Source organism: Quercus lobata, chromosome 2 (genome assembly GCF_001633185.2).
Source record: "Quercus lobata isolate SW786 chromosome 2, ValleyOak3.0 Primary Assembly, whole genome shotgun sequence".
NCBI classification, from domain to species: domain Eukaryota; kingdom Viridiplantae; phylum Streptophyta; class Magnoliopsida; order Fagales; family Fagaceae; genus Quercus; species Quercus lobata.
In genome coordinates, this window is record NC_044905.1 from 59,980,090 (window position 1) to 60,001,348 (window position 21,259).

General features: G+C 35.9%; 2 protein-coding genes across 4 annotated transcripts; both read right to left on the minus strand.

Moving 5' to 3' along the window:
• Positions 1-1,296: 1,296 nt before the first annotated feature.
• On the minus strand, positions 1,297-12,763 carry LOC115976014 (eukaryotic translation initiation factor 3 subunit J-like). 3 transcript variants are annotated; one of them, XM_031097080.1, is made up of 7 exons: positions 12,552-12,763; positions 10,981-11,051; positions 8,631-8,749; positions 7,778-7,914; positions 2,126-2,273; positions 1,881-2,040; positions 1,297-1,675 (listed from the first exon to the last, which is right to left on the minus strand). In XM_031097080.1, the coding sequence occupies exons 2-7, from the start codon at positions 10,991-10,993 to the stop codon at positions 1,584-1,586; spliced, it is 669 nt and encodes a 222-aa protein (XP_030952940.1). In that variant the 5' UTR covers positions 10,994-11,051; positions 12,552-12,763; the 3' UTR covers positions 1,297-1,583. The 3 variants fall into 3 exon arrangements, with proteins under 3 accessions (XP_030952940.1, XP_030952938.1, XP_030952939.1); XM_031097078.1 differs by having other exon boundaries at positions 10,981-11,067; XM_031097079.1 differs by lacking the exon at positions 12,552-12,763 and adding an exon at positions 11,727-12,023 and having other exon boundaries at positions 10,981-11,067.
• A 5,128-nt stretch (positions 12,764-17,891) lies between these two features.
• Positions 17,892-19,190, minus strand: LOC115967604. Its single transcript, XM_031086740.1, has one exon. The coding sequence runs from the start codon at positions 19,188-19,190 to the stop codon at positions 17,892-17,894; it is 1,299 nt and encodes a 432-aa protein (XP_030942600.1).
• Between the last annotated feature and the right edge of the window lie 2,069 nt (positions 19,191-21,259).

Sequence of the window (21,259 nt, forward strand, 5' to 3'; positions counted from 1 at the left end):
TTGACAAACCCTAACGCCCTAGTGATTTTAATTATTGAATTTTACCAAACTTTTTTTGATGTAGTTTCAATCATATTTTTATATATTATTGGTGTTTTTGACATGTTCTTTTTTTCCTTTTCTCGGTGGAATGACATCCTTAACTACACTTAAATAAATAAATAAATCTCTTACGTTGGTGATTGATTATATAGTTAGATTTTCTAGACAGTTCATGCCTGAAATTCTTTTTTGAATTATAATGTTAAGATCATCCATTATTTAGTATTTACAAATATACAAATTATATATTACATTAGATATATTATATTTTATGTAGGAATACGGTAATACCATTGTACCAAAATATTTCTTTTTTTTGGAAAAGTGTACCAAAATATTTCATTATAGAGATTGGCTAATTTCATTGTAATTGACAAACATGCAAACAAACAAAAAATTTAATCGACACTAGTATGGGAAATATCCTCATCCCAAGCCTATTTTGATTTCATTTCAAACGCCAAAACAGTACTAAACTTTTTTTTTCTTTTTTTTTGGGTTAAAAGGATAGTGCATTAGAATTAACAAGCTAAAGTCGGCAGAGTTGTGGCTGAACAGTACTAAACTGACATACACCTGGTCAAACCAAAAAACAAAAGAAATCAATTTGAGGTACAGGGGAGTTGGAAAGTAGTCCAACAATAACAATGAAAGGGCAAACTACTTCACAACAATGGCTATATTGGCTAATTTACTTCACAACAATGGCTTTATTGGCTAGTTACTTCACAACAATGGCTTTATTGGCTTTATAGCCAAAGTAGGCAGAGTTGTGGCTGAAGTCATTTTCAATAAGTTACCATTGAAAGAGAGAACATCCAGAGAACGCTAGCCCAATACACAACAATGGCTATATTGGCTAATTTACTTCACAACAATGGCTTCATTGGCTAATTTCTAAGGGTTTTTTCTCAAAAATTGTTTTTAGCTCAATAGCTAATTTCTCAGTTGTTAAACTCGATAGGGTGTCAAGTAAGGCACATCCATAATCAATGGAACGAAATAAGTGGGTTTGAAAGTACCTTGAAAATGAAAATCAAATTACCACTTTTATACATCTTTCTTAACCATCTATCCTTGACCATAAAGCAACTATCATATTCCTGCATAGGGTATAACCAGTGGCAATTTACCATGCATGTAAATAAAGATCCTGTTTGCATATTTATTTTCCTAATTTTATAATGCATTATTATTTGAGCCCCTTCGAAAAGCATCACAGTTATCCTAGCTCAGAAATTCGATAATGCAATATTGAAGGAATTAAATAAATAAATAATCTCAATAAATAGTAATTTTACTTTCAACAGAGTCGCAAGTTTTTCAATGACTCAGGCAAAGCACAAACATATAGTATATGCAGACAATATAGTCCAAAACTAACAAAATTGACCATAACAAATAGAAGGCAATCAGACACATTCTCTTATTAAACAGATACAGCAATAACACTCATGAATATCTGTGGAAGGGATGATGAAGGATTACCCCTCCTTCAATGTTTTAAAAGCAGAACCCCATTTCTGACAAGAACGAAACACTCACATGAAATCATAGTCATCAAGAGCATCATAGCCATTCACAACCAAATCATCGTCTGGCTTGTCTACAAGGAGCTGCTTTTTCTTAGAGCCTGCAGGCAAGAAAAACAATTGAGAAACACATACTGATGAGGTATAAATTCTTCATTACAGAACAATTGAGAGCACTAACTGAAACAATGGAGAAATAAATCTAATAAATACATATATGTCAACATCAGTCCACCAAAATGGATTTACAAGTCCGTGTGTGATCCTCTTGAAGTATCCTGGAAGGCAGAGCACACAGAAAAATACCTGTCTTCTTTTTACCAGCATTTGCTTCCTTCTCTGCTTTTAGCTTTTCATTTGCAATTGCCGTGACAGAAGATGCAACATCTTTTGCATCTGCTGCTTTCAAAGCAGTCATTGACAGTCTCATTACAGCCTTAAGTAAAGAAATATAATGGAAACTTTTCTGCATCAGAAGCAGAAGCATATGTTAACAACATAAGATATTCAATTGTCCTTTGGTCAAAACAGAGGAAGACAATTTAACACACCTCAAATGGACGCAGTTTATGTGATATGAGCTCCGCATATTCCAAGAAATCACTTTCTGATTTGGGAATAAAATTATCAAGAGTCTTCTCGTCTCCTCTCTCACCAAAAAGTTCTTTAGTAGATTTATAATCTGCTTCTTCCACCAGTCTGTCACGGACAATATAGTTGCAGTAAACATCCTCTCAGTATACCAGAAACAAATAAAAAAATAGCCTATTATTAAGTTTTTAAAAGCCTCCACACTAATTTTCTATTAAGATCAATACACAAATCCCAAATTAGCAGGGATTCAAACCATTCTAATAAATCATAAATTGCATTTGTTTTTCAATGATTTTGCTCCAAAACAAACTTTAGTAGGAAAAAAAAATGCAGGCAAGCCCATAATTTAAAACAGGACAATGTGCACCCTATAGCATGATGCAAAAACTTATCAAGCACACTGTTCAAAACTGAGGACAACATCCACCATCAACTATGCACTATGATCAGAATGACAAACAAGGTTGTTGGGGGACACTTCTGGATGCCAAACACTGACAAAAGAGTTGAGTCCAGGCTATCAACTTTGTTCTTTTGTCCAGTTTAGTGGTCTCAGTTTGTTTAGAGGTTTTTTTAAGTTATTCTCCAGGCATTGACATGACAAGTACTGGGTTTAGGTTTAAATTATGGTCTAAATCAGGAACAAGTAAATTGATGATAACAAGGATTTTAGCTTAAATCCCAAGTAACTTGGAGAAAAAAATCCAGCCAAAGTCCATGGGTATCACTGAAAAGTCAATAAAGTTTCAAATCAGTATATATACGTCAGCTTTGGAAAATTATTATTTTCCCATTGAGCCTAAGTTCATAAAATTCAAGCCAACCAAGCAGGAAATTTTAGAAAATCATAATCCCCAAACATTCCAGCTTTTTATCCGAATTATAGAAAATCATAGCCTGGTTTTAATTAACACTTCCAGCCCATTCGATTTCACCCAAGCTACATCAAAGGGGTTGTACTGCTGTAATTAAAATTCAAGATGCTCCTATGATTTCAGCACCAACTGTTTCCCAAAAATGAGCTGCAAAGATTTCATATGAAAAATTGAGAGCCAAATAAGATGTAAAAGATTCAAAGATTACAAGAACCTCAATGCTGTTTGACTAAAAGAAGGCAGACTAATTGGGCCTCAACATCCACCTCGTAACACCTCTAACAACTCTATAAACTCAAGAAAACTCATAGGAGAGAGTGGATTCATAGCCTTAATCAAAAGTAGTTTGTATAAAAACAACAGCTTGTTAAGAATTGCAGAGAGGAAAATACCAGAAAAGAAGGATGCACTTAAGCATCACATGATTCACACCTAGGTTTTGGGCATCACACCCAAAAGAGATGCATCACACAGCAAGCAACTTCCCAAAAAAAAACCCTTCATAATCTTATCTATGACAAAACTGGTTTAAGAATACTTGAAAACTACACCCAAAAGAAATGCATCACACAGAAAGCAAGAAAAAAAATCCCTTCTTCATAAGCTTATCTATGACAAAACTAGGACTTTCAACAAGGTCCAGAATACACAAAAACTAACAAACTAGCACAAAAAACGAAAAACAAAGCCCAGATGTGAGACAGCAAATCTAGCACACTAAAAGCCCCTCTACAAAGTTACCTAGACACACTTAAAATAAAAGACAGATTGAACATGAACTAAGAGTAGTTTTCAGCCCCCTAAGCATGTTACAACTGCGAATTTCTCCAAATGACTATGTTGACCTTTCAATCAGTTTTCCTCTTTCTTTCTTTTTTCTTTTTGATAATGTTACGCACCCAATGAACCTTGAACCCACTACCTCACCATTCATCTTATTATCACAGAAGAAGAAAGAGCCAGTTGAGATATAGCTCATTGACCAATCAGCTACCTTCCATCTATAATACTTTCCAAAGCTCCATTGTTTGCATCACAACACAGTACAAGAAATTCTCAATATAAAGGAGAAGGCATGATAAACCATCGAATAGAAAATATCAGTCTTCAAGTTGCAATGACTAAATATAATTTAAAGATAGTCCCTTCCGGAGTTGGTCCTCCCCCACCCACCCCCAAAATGAGAGAGAGATAGAGAAAGACCAATTTGGAAACTAGTCTGACTTTGAAGAGTTTCTCTAAAGTACTTATCTAAAAAGTAGTTTTGAAAATTAATGATGCTAAAAGGTAGTTTGTTCATTGATGTCACATTAAGTTTGAAAACCTACAGCATCACAACTTAATTAAATTATAAATAATCCAGACTATATCACTATACCAATACAAATATATAAATTGTTGCCTAATGAGAGGAAAACAAATATTTTAATGACAATTGGCATTCCAGATCATATTTCCAATCACCCATTCACAATCCCCATCTCCACCTTCCCCCCACACCCTTTATTTTATCTCTTATAACTTCCTCCCTCCTTCCCCCACACCTCCTCTTTCATTCTTCTCAGTACCCCTCACCACCGCTGCCTTTATTTTCTCCCTCTTTTATCCTTCCCCTTGCCCCCTTCAATCTTAATTATATCATGGTCTCTTCTCTTTTTTTTGATAATTATCATGGTCTCTTCTTATTAATATTTTGGATGTGGGTTGGTGACTCTGAGTGTAGAAGCATTTCTGGTAAAGCAGAAGACTGGCTAAAAAAAGGATAATTAGAAGTGGTTGTGGTGTAGCCACTTCAGTGGACACTTGTGACTTGCCAGTTGCAATAAACATGCAAGGGGGGCAAAAGTGGTTTTTGCACAGAAAGTAGTCAACTGAAAAAGATGATGCATGTGAGAATCATCATGTGACATATAGCTTAAGAAGAGTACCATTATATGTTACATCTAAAATAATTTGAAGAAAATATAAATTACAATTTAGACGTTAAATAAAATAGAGAGTTTTCATCACCTATGCAAGACAAAAGTTGGTCTTTGTTCCTTTGATCTCAGAATCCCTTTCACATGTTTTCACCGTCTCTACTTTCCAACCAAAAACCGAATCTCTCATATAACATTTCCTCAAACCCTTTCTCATTTTCAGCTTTTATTGCTTCAGCTTCCAGAACAAGTCATACCTATTTCTTCAATTTTGATCTTATACCCACTGGTAAGAAATGGATTTTTCAAATCAAAGCTATTTCCCAATTGCATGAGTGGGACAATGACGACACCGCATGACGATGCAAGGAGGGCCACTGCCTGACGTAATTGGTTAGTAAATCATCAGTCGTATACTTACTACATCTCTGTTAATTGTTATTGACAGTTACAAAACAGAAAGGGTGTGAATCAAATCTAAAATGAAATACAGGGCGTATGATTGAAACGATAAAAAAAACTGAGAAGTGATTATAAAGGATCAAAGTTAATACAATGTCGGTACATCTTTTCCCAATTAAAATAAGGTTTTTAAGATATAACATATTAAAATACACTTATTTCCACTGGCCATCCCCAAATCTTCTGTATTGCTTTCATGAAGTAAAGACTCCCTAAAATAGATGCAGTGGAAGGGTGAATATTCATTCTTTACATTTCAAATACTATTTTACAGTGGGTTGTAGCCTTAAACATGATATTCCCATTTCATCATGATTACTTAAAGCAATGCACTAATGCCCTCCATAATTCAAATTAGAGAACAAATATTTCAGACGAGGAAGTTGACCATGCAATAAAAATCAGATGAAGAACAAAAATGGAAGCAATTCCCACCATATATAGAAAGTGGACACATTCAGAACAAAACTGATAAAATTCAGAATAACTAAGCAGACATGTCAGAAACAATAAAGTGAAAAAAAAAAAAAAAAAATGGAAAAAGGAACTCAACATAGAATCAACAAAGAAAGTAGTACGGCGGCGGATTAAAACATCCAAAAATAGATTCAAAATCAGATGACTCTAAAGATAATTAAATTATATAGAAGTCCACAACATCAAACAGTCATTAAAACCATCTTCTGAAATTTTGACACCAATGCTATATGAAAGTTCTTGTCAGACTTTCTTGGAAACCTTTTTTTTTTCAAACCATTGAAGTGACCTAAATCCATGAACAATTTTCTTACATCCTAAATACTCAAGCATAGGACTCTTCCTTCTTTCTGAAAGAAATTTCTAGACCAATGCCTTAAAGAGGAACCTATGGTCTTTACTCCACCCATCCTCCAATCCCTCTTCCAAAGTTATGCTGCCAAATGCTTCATAGAACACAGATAAACATCATAATCTGATCTTCATAGCCAAGATAAACCCCCCAACCCCTCTTCCAAAGTTATACTGCCAAATGCTTCACAGAACACAGATAAACATCATAATCTGATCTTCACAGCCAAGATAAAGTTAAACGCTTGGAGCTCAGAGCTGGTGGGAAAAATTCATCCTAAAAATGACAAAGGCAGACCTCAAATGATGTGGATTAAGCAGCTGAAAGGGACCCAATTTGTCCATAAACCTACAGTCTTTTATTAAAGAATTTTGTAAACCTTTTTTGCTCTAACTCTTCTTTTTTAGGGTTTTTTTTCCTCTAAACTATTCGCTGATATTTTATTTGAGCAACGTCAACACTCCACAGGACTAATATCCCTAACAATATCATAAGTAGCCATGTAACTTCAGTGGTGAATTCACTTAGCAAAAAACCTCTAAAGTAGACAAGAGTGGCACTACAATGATATTAATAATGATAGTAGTATATATGCTTTTACAGGATAAACTATGACGGCACCACCAAATTACATTGTTAGGGTCTAAGCATTTTCACATAGGTTGGTGGAATTATTTGTAGATCAAAACCATTCAAAGAAATATGAAAACCATAAAGGCATACATCTTTAAAATCTTCCTTGAATTAGTGCAGCAAAACGATCTAGTTCTCTACTTACACTTAAATGGTGGATAACATTACAAGCAAGGGAAAAAAGTGCCTCTACTTTTGTATGATACATATGCATGATTCATATTTCTCACTGATTAATTTCTTGCTCACACTGCTAACCTATTAAATATCCTAAATTTTTAATGATGCTATTATATGTCCAAAATTATTATAAAAATCCAATAATTCATGTGACAATGGGCACCATATCATAGATTATCCATGATAGTCATTTCCATGTCTAACACATTGACATGTCAAACATCAACATTGCCTTCAATGCTCACACATGAATATCAAGAAAATCATTTATTGAGCTAGGGTGATCGGCTCACATAGGGTCAGTTCAGTAGTGAACTTAGCTTCAAATTTAACAAAACCTCAATGCAGTTTCAGTTAATAGTTTTCTAGATATTAACAATTTTAGTGCACACAAGAGAAATCAACTTGATGCTGTTTGTTCATAAGACTTGCAGGTTGCAGCATATGAGGGAAACCAACTTGCCTCACCAGTTACCAAAAATCTGAGTCAAGCATTAGATACAAAAAAGAAATGCAACCTTAACACAATTTTCTGCTCAAGACAGAGAGTATACAAAAATAATATTTATTGCTGCCCCATAATTTTGAAGGGTTTTCTGGAAACCATTTCCCACTCATCAGATAAGAAATAGACATGCCTACAATTAATTTGCTACCCAAAATAGGATTAAAAAAATCATTATTAGCAGTACTAATTATTTAAACCTTTACCTTTGTTGGCGAAGTTTCTCAGCTACAGGATCTAGTGGCTCTTCCTGTACTACTCCAACAGTTTTTCCTTTCTTTTCAGTTGCTTTCACTGTGGGTTTCTTTGGAGCCTTTTCAACTGGAGGTTTAGTTTCAGGTGCCTGGTCCATCACATATAGACAATAAATTTTTCATTAACATAAACAAAGCAAACCACCATAAACATGAGGTATTGGCATGTCACTCCATATAACAGTGTTCTTATTCCTTAACACCATGACTGCATAATAACAAACTCTAACCCATGTTCCAGTAAAACATATGCATCCAACAAGTTGACAGTGAAATAAAAATTTCTTTGGAAAATTTCAGAACTAAAACATCTTTTAATACAAAATGAACGATTAACAACATGAGCAGGGGCATTTATGCAATCACCACAACGGACTACTGAAAGAAAACATTTACATCTTTTTGTTAAGGTCCATGTTACCTGGACTTATTGGTTTGCCCAGACCACTGGTGCAGTCAGAAGGCAACACGGGAATAGGCAACCCAAATATGAGCCATGTGCTACCTCCAAAAACAAACTCAAAAACAGCAAAACAATTTTCAAGAAATTATGTAACTTTTTTCAATTAAGCTTATCAAATAGAAATGTCAAAAAATAAACTGGATCTATATACAAATAGAATGTTCTCAGAGGTTCTGCAAATTGTTCAATCCAGAACAAATAATACAAATGTGGTAAAAAAGAAAATACTCAGTCCTAAATCTATTAATGAATCAATCAATCAATACTCAGTCCCCTATTCCAGTCAACAAATGTGGTAAAAAAGAAAATACTAGGAGATCGTAGTTAAATTATCAATCATACTGGTGTAGGTTCATCTTCATCCTCCCATGATTCCTTTACATCATCATCATCCACGTCTTCATCATCCCATTTATTTTTAGGCTGCTCCTTTGTAGGGATAGCTGGAATTTGGTCATCCTCTGAAACAAAACATACCCCTTTGTAAATTAATATAGCACTCCACCGGAAAACTAACTTATCAAAAAAGACTCCAACAGAAAAAATAAAATAAACCTCAAGAAATTATAAAGGAAAAAAATTAGAAACAAACTTCACTAATATTATGCCCTCAAGTGCTAGAAACAACACTGAATATCGTTGCAGTTAATGCATGCATCTTCTTTAAATCCCTTTCACACAAATGCAGACTATTTTTTTGATAAGTACAAATGCAGACAATATTAATAATCAATTAACACATGCAGATGAACGAAACTTCTTTAAATCCATTCTTTAGTTATATTGATGGATATAATTTATTTGTAAAAGCTAAATAAACATAAAATATGCTTCAAAATAAATAAAATATACCTAAAAATATGTATTTATTAATTATTAATTATCATGTCACCATAGTGTGTCCTAATTTTTTTTTTTTTTTTTAAATTACCGTGTCGCCATGTCACATGTCCATTGTCGCGTCTATGGCCATGCTTCTTAGTGCAGCAATATATTCGGTTTTGGTTAGATAGATAGATGGGGATACATGGAGCTAGAATGTTCGATTTCATAGTGATTTTAATGATTGGGCATGAGATTAAAAAAATAAAAAACTTCTGAAGAGGACTATATGCAATGGAACAATGGCACTATGTATTGGGATCTCACATTCACTATACTTTCATAGCAGACTATAGCTGCTAAGTGGTCACTCTTTTTCTAGTTTGGAGGAATTTCTAGATATGTAACTTTAGATTATTTTTGTAGTTTCCCTAGTACACTTCCTATGTACATGGGGAACATTAACTTTTTTTCACATCTTAATTTCTTCAGTTACTTAAAAAAAATTATTCCTAAATCTCCTGCACTGAAATATCTCTACGAGAGAAGGTTGTGATAGAATAGAATGTGGTGCAGATTGAACAGGGATGGCAGATTTGATGTTCATTCATATTACACTACCATATGAGGTACCAGTAAAGTCTCTTTCTCTTGGAAGAGTATTGGGTGTGTTAAGGCTCCAAAAAGAGTTTCCTTCTTTGTTTGGACAATGACTTGGGGGAAGATTCTTTCCTGAGATAATCTCATCAAGAAAGGATTTATTTTAGCTGGGTGGTGCTGTATGTCTCCGTGCAGTGAGGAGATAACATAGCATTTATTCATTCATTGCAATATTGCATTCGATATGTAGAGTTTTGTTGTTAAAGCTTTTGGGATTCGGTGGGTGTTAACAAAGAGGGTAATTACTCTCTGGTTTCATTGGAGGAATTGGTCTGGTAAACATTCATTGGATATTTACAATCTAGATCCATAATGTTTGACAAGGATTGAAGAGGGAACAAAATTGCCACACTTTTGAAGATGCAGAAATTTCAATAATCCAATTAAAATCATAATTCATCAGATCGTTGGTCAGTTGGTCTTGTGGGTTGGGTTTCACCAATAGCAACCAATTGCAGACGTTGTAGAGTCGCTATACTTTCTGTATATAATTTTATTCTATAATTCTTACACTACTTTGTGTCTATAACATGTGCTCATGAAGTAATCATTTCTCAATAAAATATCATCGCTCATAAAAAAAGCATTTGATAAGCAATAGTCCAAATTAACAAAGAATTATCAAAATACAAATCTAGCCTTATTTGTTTAACAATCAAGCATCTTGCCTTTTCTCTCTCAATATATAAATTGTGGGAAAATAAGAAGGAATAGAAAACAAGAACCACAAAAATAAACAATAAATTGATAAAAGCAACTGTATTTATACTATACTCTTTTTGTATGAATATAGTTATACTACTTTGGAATTATACAAATAAAATTGGAAGTATATATTTAGCTAACTGTACCAAGAGATACCCTAGGAGAACATTGACCACCATAATTATATTGCTTTTCTTAAGCCTTGGTCACTAGCTACTTCCCATAGAATCAAGAAAAATGTATCTATATTAAGGAAAGTGCACCCAAGAAATTGACAAAACTATAAATCATAATAAATAATAATAATAATTTAATTTAATCTCGGACAAACAAGTACCCAAAAGAATCTAAATCTCTAGTAATATATAACCACTGATCAAAATTCTAATGAATAAAAAGTAGCATTTCAAATTCAATATTTTAAATATATCCCAAGAGCTACGATTTACAACAGTACACCAACTTGATGGCAGGTATAATTAACATTCAGAAAAGAAAGAATTACCCCAGTCCTCCATCTTGTCGTGTCACTTAGTTCTCAGAAGAAAATTAGCAACTATCTTGCAAAGATTGATTCTGCTTACAAAGAGACCTAAACATTAAAAATGAACTCCACAAATGTCAGCTGTTAACAATGGTAAACTGCCATCAACCTAGCAGAAATAACTTAAATATTTTTCCAGCATAACCTTTAACTGAGGAAATACCAACTTATAACAAAGAAGCTTTTTTGGCCCAAAAATTGGTGTCACGGTATTTAATTAGGTCATTAATATATGTTTGAAATTTCTTCATGTTTCTTAAGTTAGAGAGACTTTGTAATCCTATAATTTCTGGTTGGGGGCCTAGAAGTGGCCATAGATTTTATTTTAATGACGTGGAACCTCACTAAGGCAGGGCCCTTAGACCCACACCTAGGAAGTAAACCACAAATACACGACCCCACCCACTAGCACCATGTATCAGCCTATCAGCTAATCCAAGGGAACTCCTAGTTGGAATTGAACCTAGGACGTCTGGGTCTACTGCTCATCCCAAGCCTCCAACCACTAGGCTGCACCTTGACGGGTTTTTAAGTACTTTGGACTTCTGACATGGCCAAAGAAAATAGTTGAGGATTTATGGTGAATATGCGACTACAGAACATGCATAGACCAGTACTGCAAAACTGCTTGGGTTTCTAATTGCTTCTAATATACATTAATACAGGCTAGGAATCATAATGCATCAATATACATTGCACACTCATACATTGTATATAAAGGGAGTCATCAGCTGCTGATCCAGTATTTATTCAAAAATGTCGAGTGTTCATATCCACAATTTGAAGATGAAGAATCTCAATCCTAATGATAGATATAAGAGCCAATGAGCTCTATCTAAATTAGCAACTTCTCCGCTTGCCAGTGCCTGGTGGAGGGTGAGATCATGGGTTCAAAACCCACTAGGAACTTACCAATCAAAAGAAATAATAATAGATAATAAGAACTACTGAAACTAAAATTAATTAATTGATATGTAATAATCTATCTAACACTTTCACAAACTAAAATTTGATTTCACTTCTTTTAAATATAAGGAAAAGCAAGTTTTGATATTCTATTTCAAAATCAACTCAAACATATTCACATTCATAAATACATATATATACATGTGCTAATACAAAAGAAGCACAGACACAGCAGTTTTCGGCGGAATGGACATAGTACTATTTAACTAAAACCAATCAACTTCAGAAAAATTACGACCCAATAAAAGAAAGCAACAATCACACACATAAATGGAAGACCCCATATGAAAATACACACTTTTAATCATAAGCAATATAAACTCTATGAATCACTTTTTTATGGTCAATTTAACAAAATTGTTTGACTAACAACGATTCTGCGAACGACCTAGAGTTTTTACTGTACAATCTCTGCTCGTTTATTTTATATGATATGATAAAAGGAAAGAAAATTATGGTTGAGAAATTTTGAACCAGTGAATTTTGTAATAAAATGGATGTAATCCCTAATTAATAAAATAGGGAGAAAAGCGAAGTGGAATCTGACATGAAAATTGACGGAATACCTGGGAAAATGGATTCCGGGAAAATCGAAGGAAATTGTTTTGTTGTGGAAATTCAAAAATTTGAGATAGAGGGTAAAAGAAAAAGGGGAGCTCTAATTTGTAGTATTTATTATTTAATTTAATATTTAAAAAGACTAGAGACCCCGAGTCCGAGTCTCCGAGACAAGAGAGGAAACTTTTAGAAAGAGAGAACGGTGGGTTTAGTTTGTGTAAATTAGGGTTTTTCTTTTCGCTCTTTTTTTTTTTTTTAATATTAATGTGAAAATGTGATAGATTTCTTTTTTTTCTTTTTCTTTTTTTTCTTTTTCTTTTTTTAGAAGAATGTGATAGATTTCATATGTTGCTCACAGGTCAGGTTGACGTGGCATTGCACTATTGTCAACAATTAGAATGTTGTGGAATTTTGTTTTTCCTTTTTGAGTAAAAGCAATGAATGTTGCTGCATTTATGTCTTGGATTTTTTTTTTCCCTTTTTGGCTTTTTTAGAGCACTCGCAGCAGCCTCGTCATATGCTAGAAATAGCTAAAGTTTTGGATAAACGACACTATCAATAGAGTAACCTAAAATAATAGCGTACAAAAACACCTTGCTAGAAGTAACGAGAGTTGTTCATCGCCAGAGCTAAACTAAATTGTTTTTTTTATTTGTTCTCTCTCTCATGGACAAAGTTTATGGTTTTAGTGAGTGATAGGGCTTGTTGGTACGAGTGGGTCTGGTGATTGGGTTCAGTGGGGCTTGGTGATTGAAGGTGGTGTGAGTGGATTTGGTGATTGAAGGTGGCTTTCGCCAGAGATTATAGTTGGTGGGTTTTACCATGATTGGGTTTGGTTCTTGAAAAGGGGTGCAGCAGGCCTGGGTTTTTGGTTAAGGGGGTGGGGTTTGTGATTTCTGATGCTGAAATTGTTTGCAGTGATTGGTGGTGCTTGGTGGTGTTTGCAGTGGTTCAATGTTTGTGATTGGCAGTGAAGGTGGGCCGGTGGTGCTGTAAAAGGCAAGTGTCGTGTTGCTATGGAAAGGGGGGGAAAGGAAGTTGCCGTGTTGCTGTGGAAGTAGTTAGGAAAAGGAAAAAATTATTTATTTATTTTTAGAGAGTAAAATAATACTCTTTTTTTTTTTTTTTTTTGGTGAGAAACACAAACATATATATATATATAGGAAAGGGATGATATAAGGAAACACACTCACATGTCAACACCAAAATTACATACAAAATAATACCTTTTTTTTTTAGAAAGAAGCTTTCATTTATTAAAAATCAAATCATGGCCGAATCAGCCATTACAAATTGGCGAATATCTGGTGGTACATCTTCTATCCAAACAGTTAAATTAGGCTTCTTAATAGCCCATCTTACCAGTGCATGTGCAACATTATTCCCTTCACGACGTACATGAGTAAAATTAAGGGAGTTAAAAGAGTTTTGTAAACTTTTAACATCCTGGATCAAATGACCATGCAGTGCCAGAGAAGGATTTGGTTCCATAAGCTCCTTGACAATGGTTTCTGAGTCGCCCTCCAGTATTGCCGTAGTGATACCAATCTCCAACGCGAATTCAATAGCTCTCCTTACTGCAAGGGCTTCTACTTGAGCCACGGTTGTAGGGAGTGGAATTTGTTGCGCCATTGATGCCATAACAGCTCCTTCGTGATTCCTGATGATTACACCAAGACCGGCTTTGCCCTGCTGGCTAAATACAGTCCCATTGTAGTTCACTTTTTAAGCTCCTTGTTCAGGCGACTTCCATCTGGTATGGTTTCTGTGTTGCGGCGTTCCTGTCACTGGATGAATACGTTGAAACTCTACTTTTCTATCCTTTGATAAGGTTAGAATCTGGTTTAGAGGACAAGGTATTTCATTGAAACGTAGCTGGTTTCGTCGGTTCCAAACTGCCCAGCCCATGAAAGCCAAGAGCTCTGCATCCCTTCTCTCTGAAAAAGCTCTTTGGAAAACGTCTTTGACAGAACTCCCATGCATCGTCGACAGCCACCTCCATTGTGGGTCTGCGAACCACATATCTTGCACCTCAGAACAATAAAACAGAGCATGTAAGCAATCCTCATCCCCTGCCTTGCAAATATCAAAATTCCCATCCTGTGCAATCTTTCTTCGCAGCAAGTTTTTCTTAACGGGCAAGGCGTCTTTGCTAGCTCGCCAAACAAAATTTTTAATTTTGCTCGGCACCTCTAAGCTCCACACTTTTTTCCAGTATTCAGCATCTTGCCTTGTTCTCTGAAATTGGACAGAATTCTCCAGCAAGAAACGGTATCCCGATTTCACAAAATATGTACCAGAGGGGGTGAAAGGCCAAATCAGAGTATCCGGTTGAGTTGTTGAGCTAAGTGGGATGCTTTTTATCATCTCGGCTTCCTGCACATTAAAGACATGGTCAATAATGTTATTTCTCCAGCACCTAGTTCGTGGATTTATTAGGACCTCCACATTTGAATTCTCCTGGCCATAAAGAATCGGGGTAACTATTCTTTCAGATTGTTTTGATGGCAGCCAATTATCACCCCAAATCCTCACCCTTTTCCCATCACCTATTCTCCAAAGTGCACCTTTTAAGATAACATCACAGCCCTTAAGGATGCTTTTCCAAGCATATGAAGCGGATGAGGAGTCTTTTGCTTCGAGAATAGTTCCCCTAGGAAAGAACCTTGCTTTGAAGACCCTATAGAATAAGGAGTTATCATCATGGAGTAATCTCCACGCTAACTTTGCAAGCATCGCTTCATTGAACATTGTTAAATCTTTGAAACCCATTCCTCCTTGGCCCTTGTCTTGACACAAATCCTCCCATTTCACCCAATGTATTTTCCTCCTCTCACCCCTTTGTCCCCACCAAAATTTTTGAATGAGGGTCTCGATCTCATGACATAAAGTGGTAGGGAGTTTAAAGCAACTCATTGTAAAGGTGAGTATGGCTTGGATCACCGATTTAATGAGTACTTCCCGTCCGGCTTGAGACAAAAGCTTCCCCTCCCACCCTTGAAGTCTCTTCCAAACCTTTTACTTCAATCGATCAAAACTTGCCCTTTTATTCCTACCTACCAAAGCAGGTAAGCCCAAATATTCTTCATACTGCTTCAACTCATTTATCCCCCCCCCCCAAGTAGATCCATAATTTCCTTTTGCATCTCACTTGGAGTAGATTTGCTGAAAAACAAAGCCGTCTTCTCCCTATTTAATTTTTGCCCCGACACCCTCTCATAATTTGACAGGATCTCTAATACCTTCTGACAATCATGAGTAGTGGACCTACAAAATAAAAGGCTGTCGTCTACAAAAAATAAATAAGTTAGTTTGAGACCATTACGACAAATAGAAACACCCTGTAATTCACCTCTCCCAAGCCTGTTGGATCATTCTGTGAAGACCCTCTGAACAAAGCAAAAAGAGGTAGGGCGAGAGTGGATCTCATTGATGTATACCACGACTTGGCTTGATGTCTCCAAATGGTTCCCCATTGATCAATAGGGAATATGTAACTGAAGTGATGCACTCCAAGACTAGAGCCACCCACCTATCATTAAAGCCCATTTTGATCATCACATCTTTCAAGAAAGACCATTCCACCCTATCATAGGCCTTGCTCATATCAAGTTTGAGCGCCATGTAACTCGTATTTCCAGAGTTGTGATTCTTCATATAATGCAATGTCTCAAAAGCCACAAGGATGTTGTCTGTAATCAGTCGACCTTTGATGAAAGCACTCTGATGCTCCAAGATTATTTGGGGCAAAACCCTCTTTAACCTGTTTGCAAGGACTTTTGAAAAAATCTTGTAAAGCACATTACAAAGACTAATCGGTCTATATTCAGTAACACTTTCAGGATTTTTTGTTTTGGGAATTAAAGTTATGAAAGTATGATTGAGAGGCTTGGGCAAAGTACCCGAATTCAGAAAAATAAGCACATCATGGATTACATCACCTCTAACCAACTCCCAAAAATTCTGATAAAATAGAGGCGGCATCCCATCCAGACCCGGAGCCTTGAGTGGCGCCATCTGCTTCAATGCACTTTCTACTTCCCATGCTTGAAATTCTCCGGTCAAAGTCTCATTCATTTCCACTGTTACTACTTGTGGAATAGAGTCCAGGTCACCCACCGAAACTTCTGGATTGGATGAGGAAAACAGTTGCTGGTAGTATTCCAAGAAAATGGCTAAAATCTTATCTGGATGAGTGCACCACTCGTTTGACTGATTTCTGATCCCCGTTATAAGATTCCGTCGTCTTCTATGAGTTGCTCTGCAATGGAAAAATCGGGTATTGCGATCACCGTCTTTAAGATACAAGGTGCGTGACCTTTGACGCCACATCCTCTCTTCTTTATCCATGAGTGAATTTATTTCTTTCTCCAATTGTACAAGGTTTTTTTAGTAACCTTTCTGCAACGCCACTTTCTCAGCCCGGACCAATTCCTTTCTCTTTTTCTCTAGCTCAGTTCTAACATTCCCAAAGCAATCCTTACTCCACTTCATTAAGGCTTGCCCGCACTTGTCCACTTTCTTGATCACTCTATTGGACCCTATTTCTTCATAGCTGACCTGCCAAACTCCCTCCACAGTTTCTCCACACCCCTTGTCGCCTAACCACATCTCTTCGAATCTGAATAGTTTTTTCTTCGGTAAAATGGCCAACTCCGACTGTTCTATCCACAAAAGCTTGTGATCCGAGGTTGTGCTATCCACATGATTAACCTGAGTCCCTGGGAATTTCACAAACCAATCATAAGATACCAAAGCTCGATCCAACCGTTTCCATATCAATACCCCGCTTCTGTAATGCTTGCTCCAAGTGAATGGGGAGCCCTTGAAACCAATATCTAAGAAGCCACACTCATCTAAAACTTCACGGAAGAGTTGCATTTGTCCCTGTGGCCTTACTCGTCCTCCAAGCTTCTCAGATTGTTTAACAATCTCATTGAAGTCCTCGACGCACAGCCAGGGTAATGAGCTTTATTGGTGTAAACTCCGTAGAAGGTCCCATGACTCACATCGTTTGCAAGTTTCCGGTTCACCGTAAAAACCGGTGAAACGCCAAGCTACCTCGGACTCTTTATTTATGATCGCATCGATGTGATTCACGGAAGAAGAAACTACATCAACCATTATATCATTTTTCCAATACAAAACCAAACCTCCACCATTATTAATCCTCTGCACAACGAATTTTCTGTCAAGACGAATCCGATCTTTTACATAATCCAGCCTTGCTTCATCCACTAGTGTTTCGGCCAAGAACACTAGAGTGGGAGCTTTTTCCTGCACCAAATCTGCAAGCTCCTGTACTGCCAGGGGGTTCCCAAGCCCCCTACAGTTCCAAACGATGCAACTCATGGCTCTTGGCGAGGCTGTACAACAGCCTCCGCCAATATTGCAAAGTTTTCTTTACCCTCGTGGGAAACTTGTAACTTCTTATTTGGTAACTCACGAAGATCATCAGTCCCATTCATGGAACGTTTTGCACCAATGTGATCCTCATTGCTGGAAACAGAGCCTGTAGTAACCCGTAAGAGGCATTTCCATTTTGGCTGGGGAAAAAATTCAGAGTTTGTGGGAGTGTGGGAGTAGTTAGAAATGTCACGTAGTGGGGCTGCATGTTCAGCATGGCAGTGGTGCTCACGTGGTGAGGTCAAAACCACATTCTCATTGATAGCCAGCTCAGCCCGGAGATTCTCCATGTCAAATAAAGGAGAGGCTTCCTTTTGGAAAAATTCCGTGCTTGGAGGCTCCTCATAAATGCCAAGATCTTTGTCAATCTCCTTTAATTTCTGAGCAAAGTATTCTCCTTTATTTCCGTAATCCTGGAATGGGGGATTTGGATTCTCATTGATCTTGGCGGAAATATTGGAGTTTTGGTTCTGAGTCTCCATAACATCCGCCTCCATATCTGCATTTTCCTTATCAGGATTCCTCACCGAGTTTGACCCTTGAGTCAGATTCGTCCTCGACCTGGGTTGCTCCTCCCTACGCCGTCGGGTTGAAAAGTTCTTTGCTCTACCCTCATAGAAACCTGACACCCGAACAACATTCTTCCTTGGCTGTCCCGATTGGATTGCTCGAATCCATGAGCCAAATTGCTGCTCTTCTTTATTGAGAGTGCCTTTGCTTTGTATCCAAAGATCACAGTCCCTGTCACCATGGTCAAAACATCCACACCAATAGCATATGTTAGGCAATCGTTCATACCTGAAGTTGATCCATATTTTTCCACCATCCTCAAAGGTAATAACTCTTCCTCGGCACAGCGGTTGAAAGACATCCAATGTGACTCGCACTCTGATGTAACTACCTCCCTCACAATTTGCAACACTAGAGGAACGATCAACCCGGCCAATGGCTCCACATATATCTTCAGCAACTGATTTATTTCTGTATCCGATTGGGATGTTGTGCACTTGAACCCAAAAGGATGCCTTGTCCAATTTTAGATCGTCAAGAGGAGTTTTCCTGTCATATCTTTCAAGAACAACCAAACTTTTATCATAACTCCATGGCTCACTGGACAGGATGCGATCCACATCCTCCTTATTCTCAAAAACAAAAAGAACCCTATAAGACCCCTCATTACTCATTGTAAAGCCGTTATCTTCTCTCCATAGCGGCTTGAAGGTCCAAGCTATTGCATCCATATTCAGTGCCCGTTTGGTGAGGAATAGAGCTGCTATATTGAGGGTAATGCATTTGTTTATATGTTAAAGTAGAAAAAGTGTAGTTTGTTTTTGTTAATTTAGCTAAAATTATAGAGAGTTTGATGTGAATGCTAGTACAAGATGCATGTTGAGTTTTGGAAGAATTGTCGGCCCAATTTATGCTGGCAATTTTTTGTAGTGTAATCGTGTAATTTGCCATATCTATGTATTTATGAATTTCTTCTTCCTTTTTTTTTTTTTTTTTTTTTTTTTTTTTTGCTTATTAGTAAGAAAGGCAATTTGCCATTGAGACCGTTTGTAAAGACATTGACCATGAACAACCCCATTAACACACACCCAAGTGATCATGGTTAATAATCACTTTTAAGTTGATTTTTCTATTTTATTAATAATTATTATTATATGCTAAATTGTTACAAGTGGTCATGTCTTTTTTTTTTTTTAAAGATAGAAATTTATTTCAAAAGAATAAATGATGCACTATATGGTTAAAAGTTGGGTTTTAGAAATCGTGCTAAGTTAGTAAAAGATGCACTACTACTAGTACATTTAGAACATATTCCCAATACGCGCCAAGAAACTTATAGTAATTAGTTGGTACCTTTTAATATTTACATGGTTTTCAAAACCAATACCAAATTACCGTTTTTGCTCCCATTCCTGATTTTAAGGTTTTTATTCGACCGGATTGATGAGCACCAGGCACCAATTTGGTTCGGTTTTTAAAAACATGGATATATCTAATGGAAATATCACCACCAAGTATCATATTATAATTCAAATGTGATAATTTAAGAAAATAAAATAAAAATTAATGGAGATGCAAGGTATCGATCCTCGATTCTTATGTAAACTTCATCACATGCTCTACAATTTGAGCTACATCCCTTTTTGATATGAAAATTTATTTTTCGTCCATTTTAATTAGAATTTAATTTCTATTTAACTTTTTGTAAATTTTAATAATAATAACAATAATCAACTTTTTCATCTTCTTTTGAAAGGATGTAATAGTAAACATAATTTAAATGGTATAAACATAATTCAAACATATGCATACTAAAATTCATTTGTTCCAAGCATGAGGTACATGATTGAAATTCAACATTAGATATTAACGAAGAATAAACCAATTGCTTAGTGTATCTCTCTCTTTCTCTCTTTCTTTATGAAGGTCTAGGCCCTCTTGAAGTAGCCTACAACAACTACTATTCTCATTCATCATTCTTACTTTTCCACAATTCATATTCATATTCTAGTAAGTTCTTATTATTTAGTATTAGAGCCAACTACCACCCCAAGTAATTGAGTGTAGTTAATTGAGTATGGGATCAAATAAGTTGCGGTTTTGTGGTCGGATCCCCAAGGGGGTGACCTAGAGGCTAGATTAAAATAACAGATAGGTGAGTGGAGCTGCCAAAGGAAAAAGGGCTACCATCGGGTCAGTGTCATTAGAGTGAGCTATCGTGAACATTGGCTACAGAGCATGGTGATATGTTATGATCTTAGTGTCCTACATTATTTAAGAGTAAGCTTAAACACGTGTACAAAAGCTCTTGGACACCCTTCCCTTGTAAGTTGGTTTTTTTTTTTTTTTTTTTTTTTTGAAAAAGCAAGTCGGTTTTAAATTGTGAGTTCTACCTATGGGTTCCCAACAAACGCCTATTAAAATTCATTTGTTCCATAATCAAATAGTAATATTTTTCTCCTTAACTCACCTTTCTTGCTAGATAATAATGTGATGATTTAAATAAAATAAAATAAAATTCATGAAGATTCAAGGTATCGATTGCCATTAATTTTATATGCTTCACCACATGCTCTACCATTTGAGATACATCCCCTTTTGATATAAAAATATATTTTTTGTCCATTTTGATTAGAACTTAATTTCTATTTAAATTTTCATAAAGTTTAATAATAATAAAAATAATCAACTTTTTCATATTCTTTTAAAAGGATGTAATAGTAAAGACAATTTAAATGATATAAATTATAGTTATTTTTACGGCAATCCATAATCAATCTAACATTTACATGCTAAAATT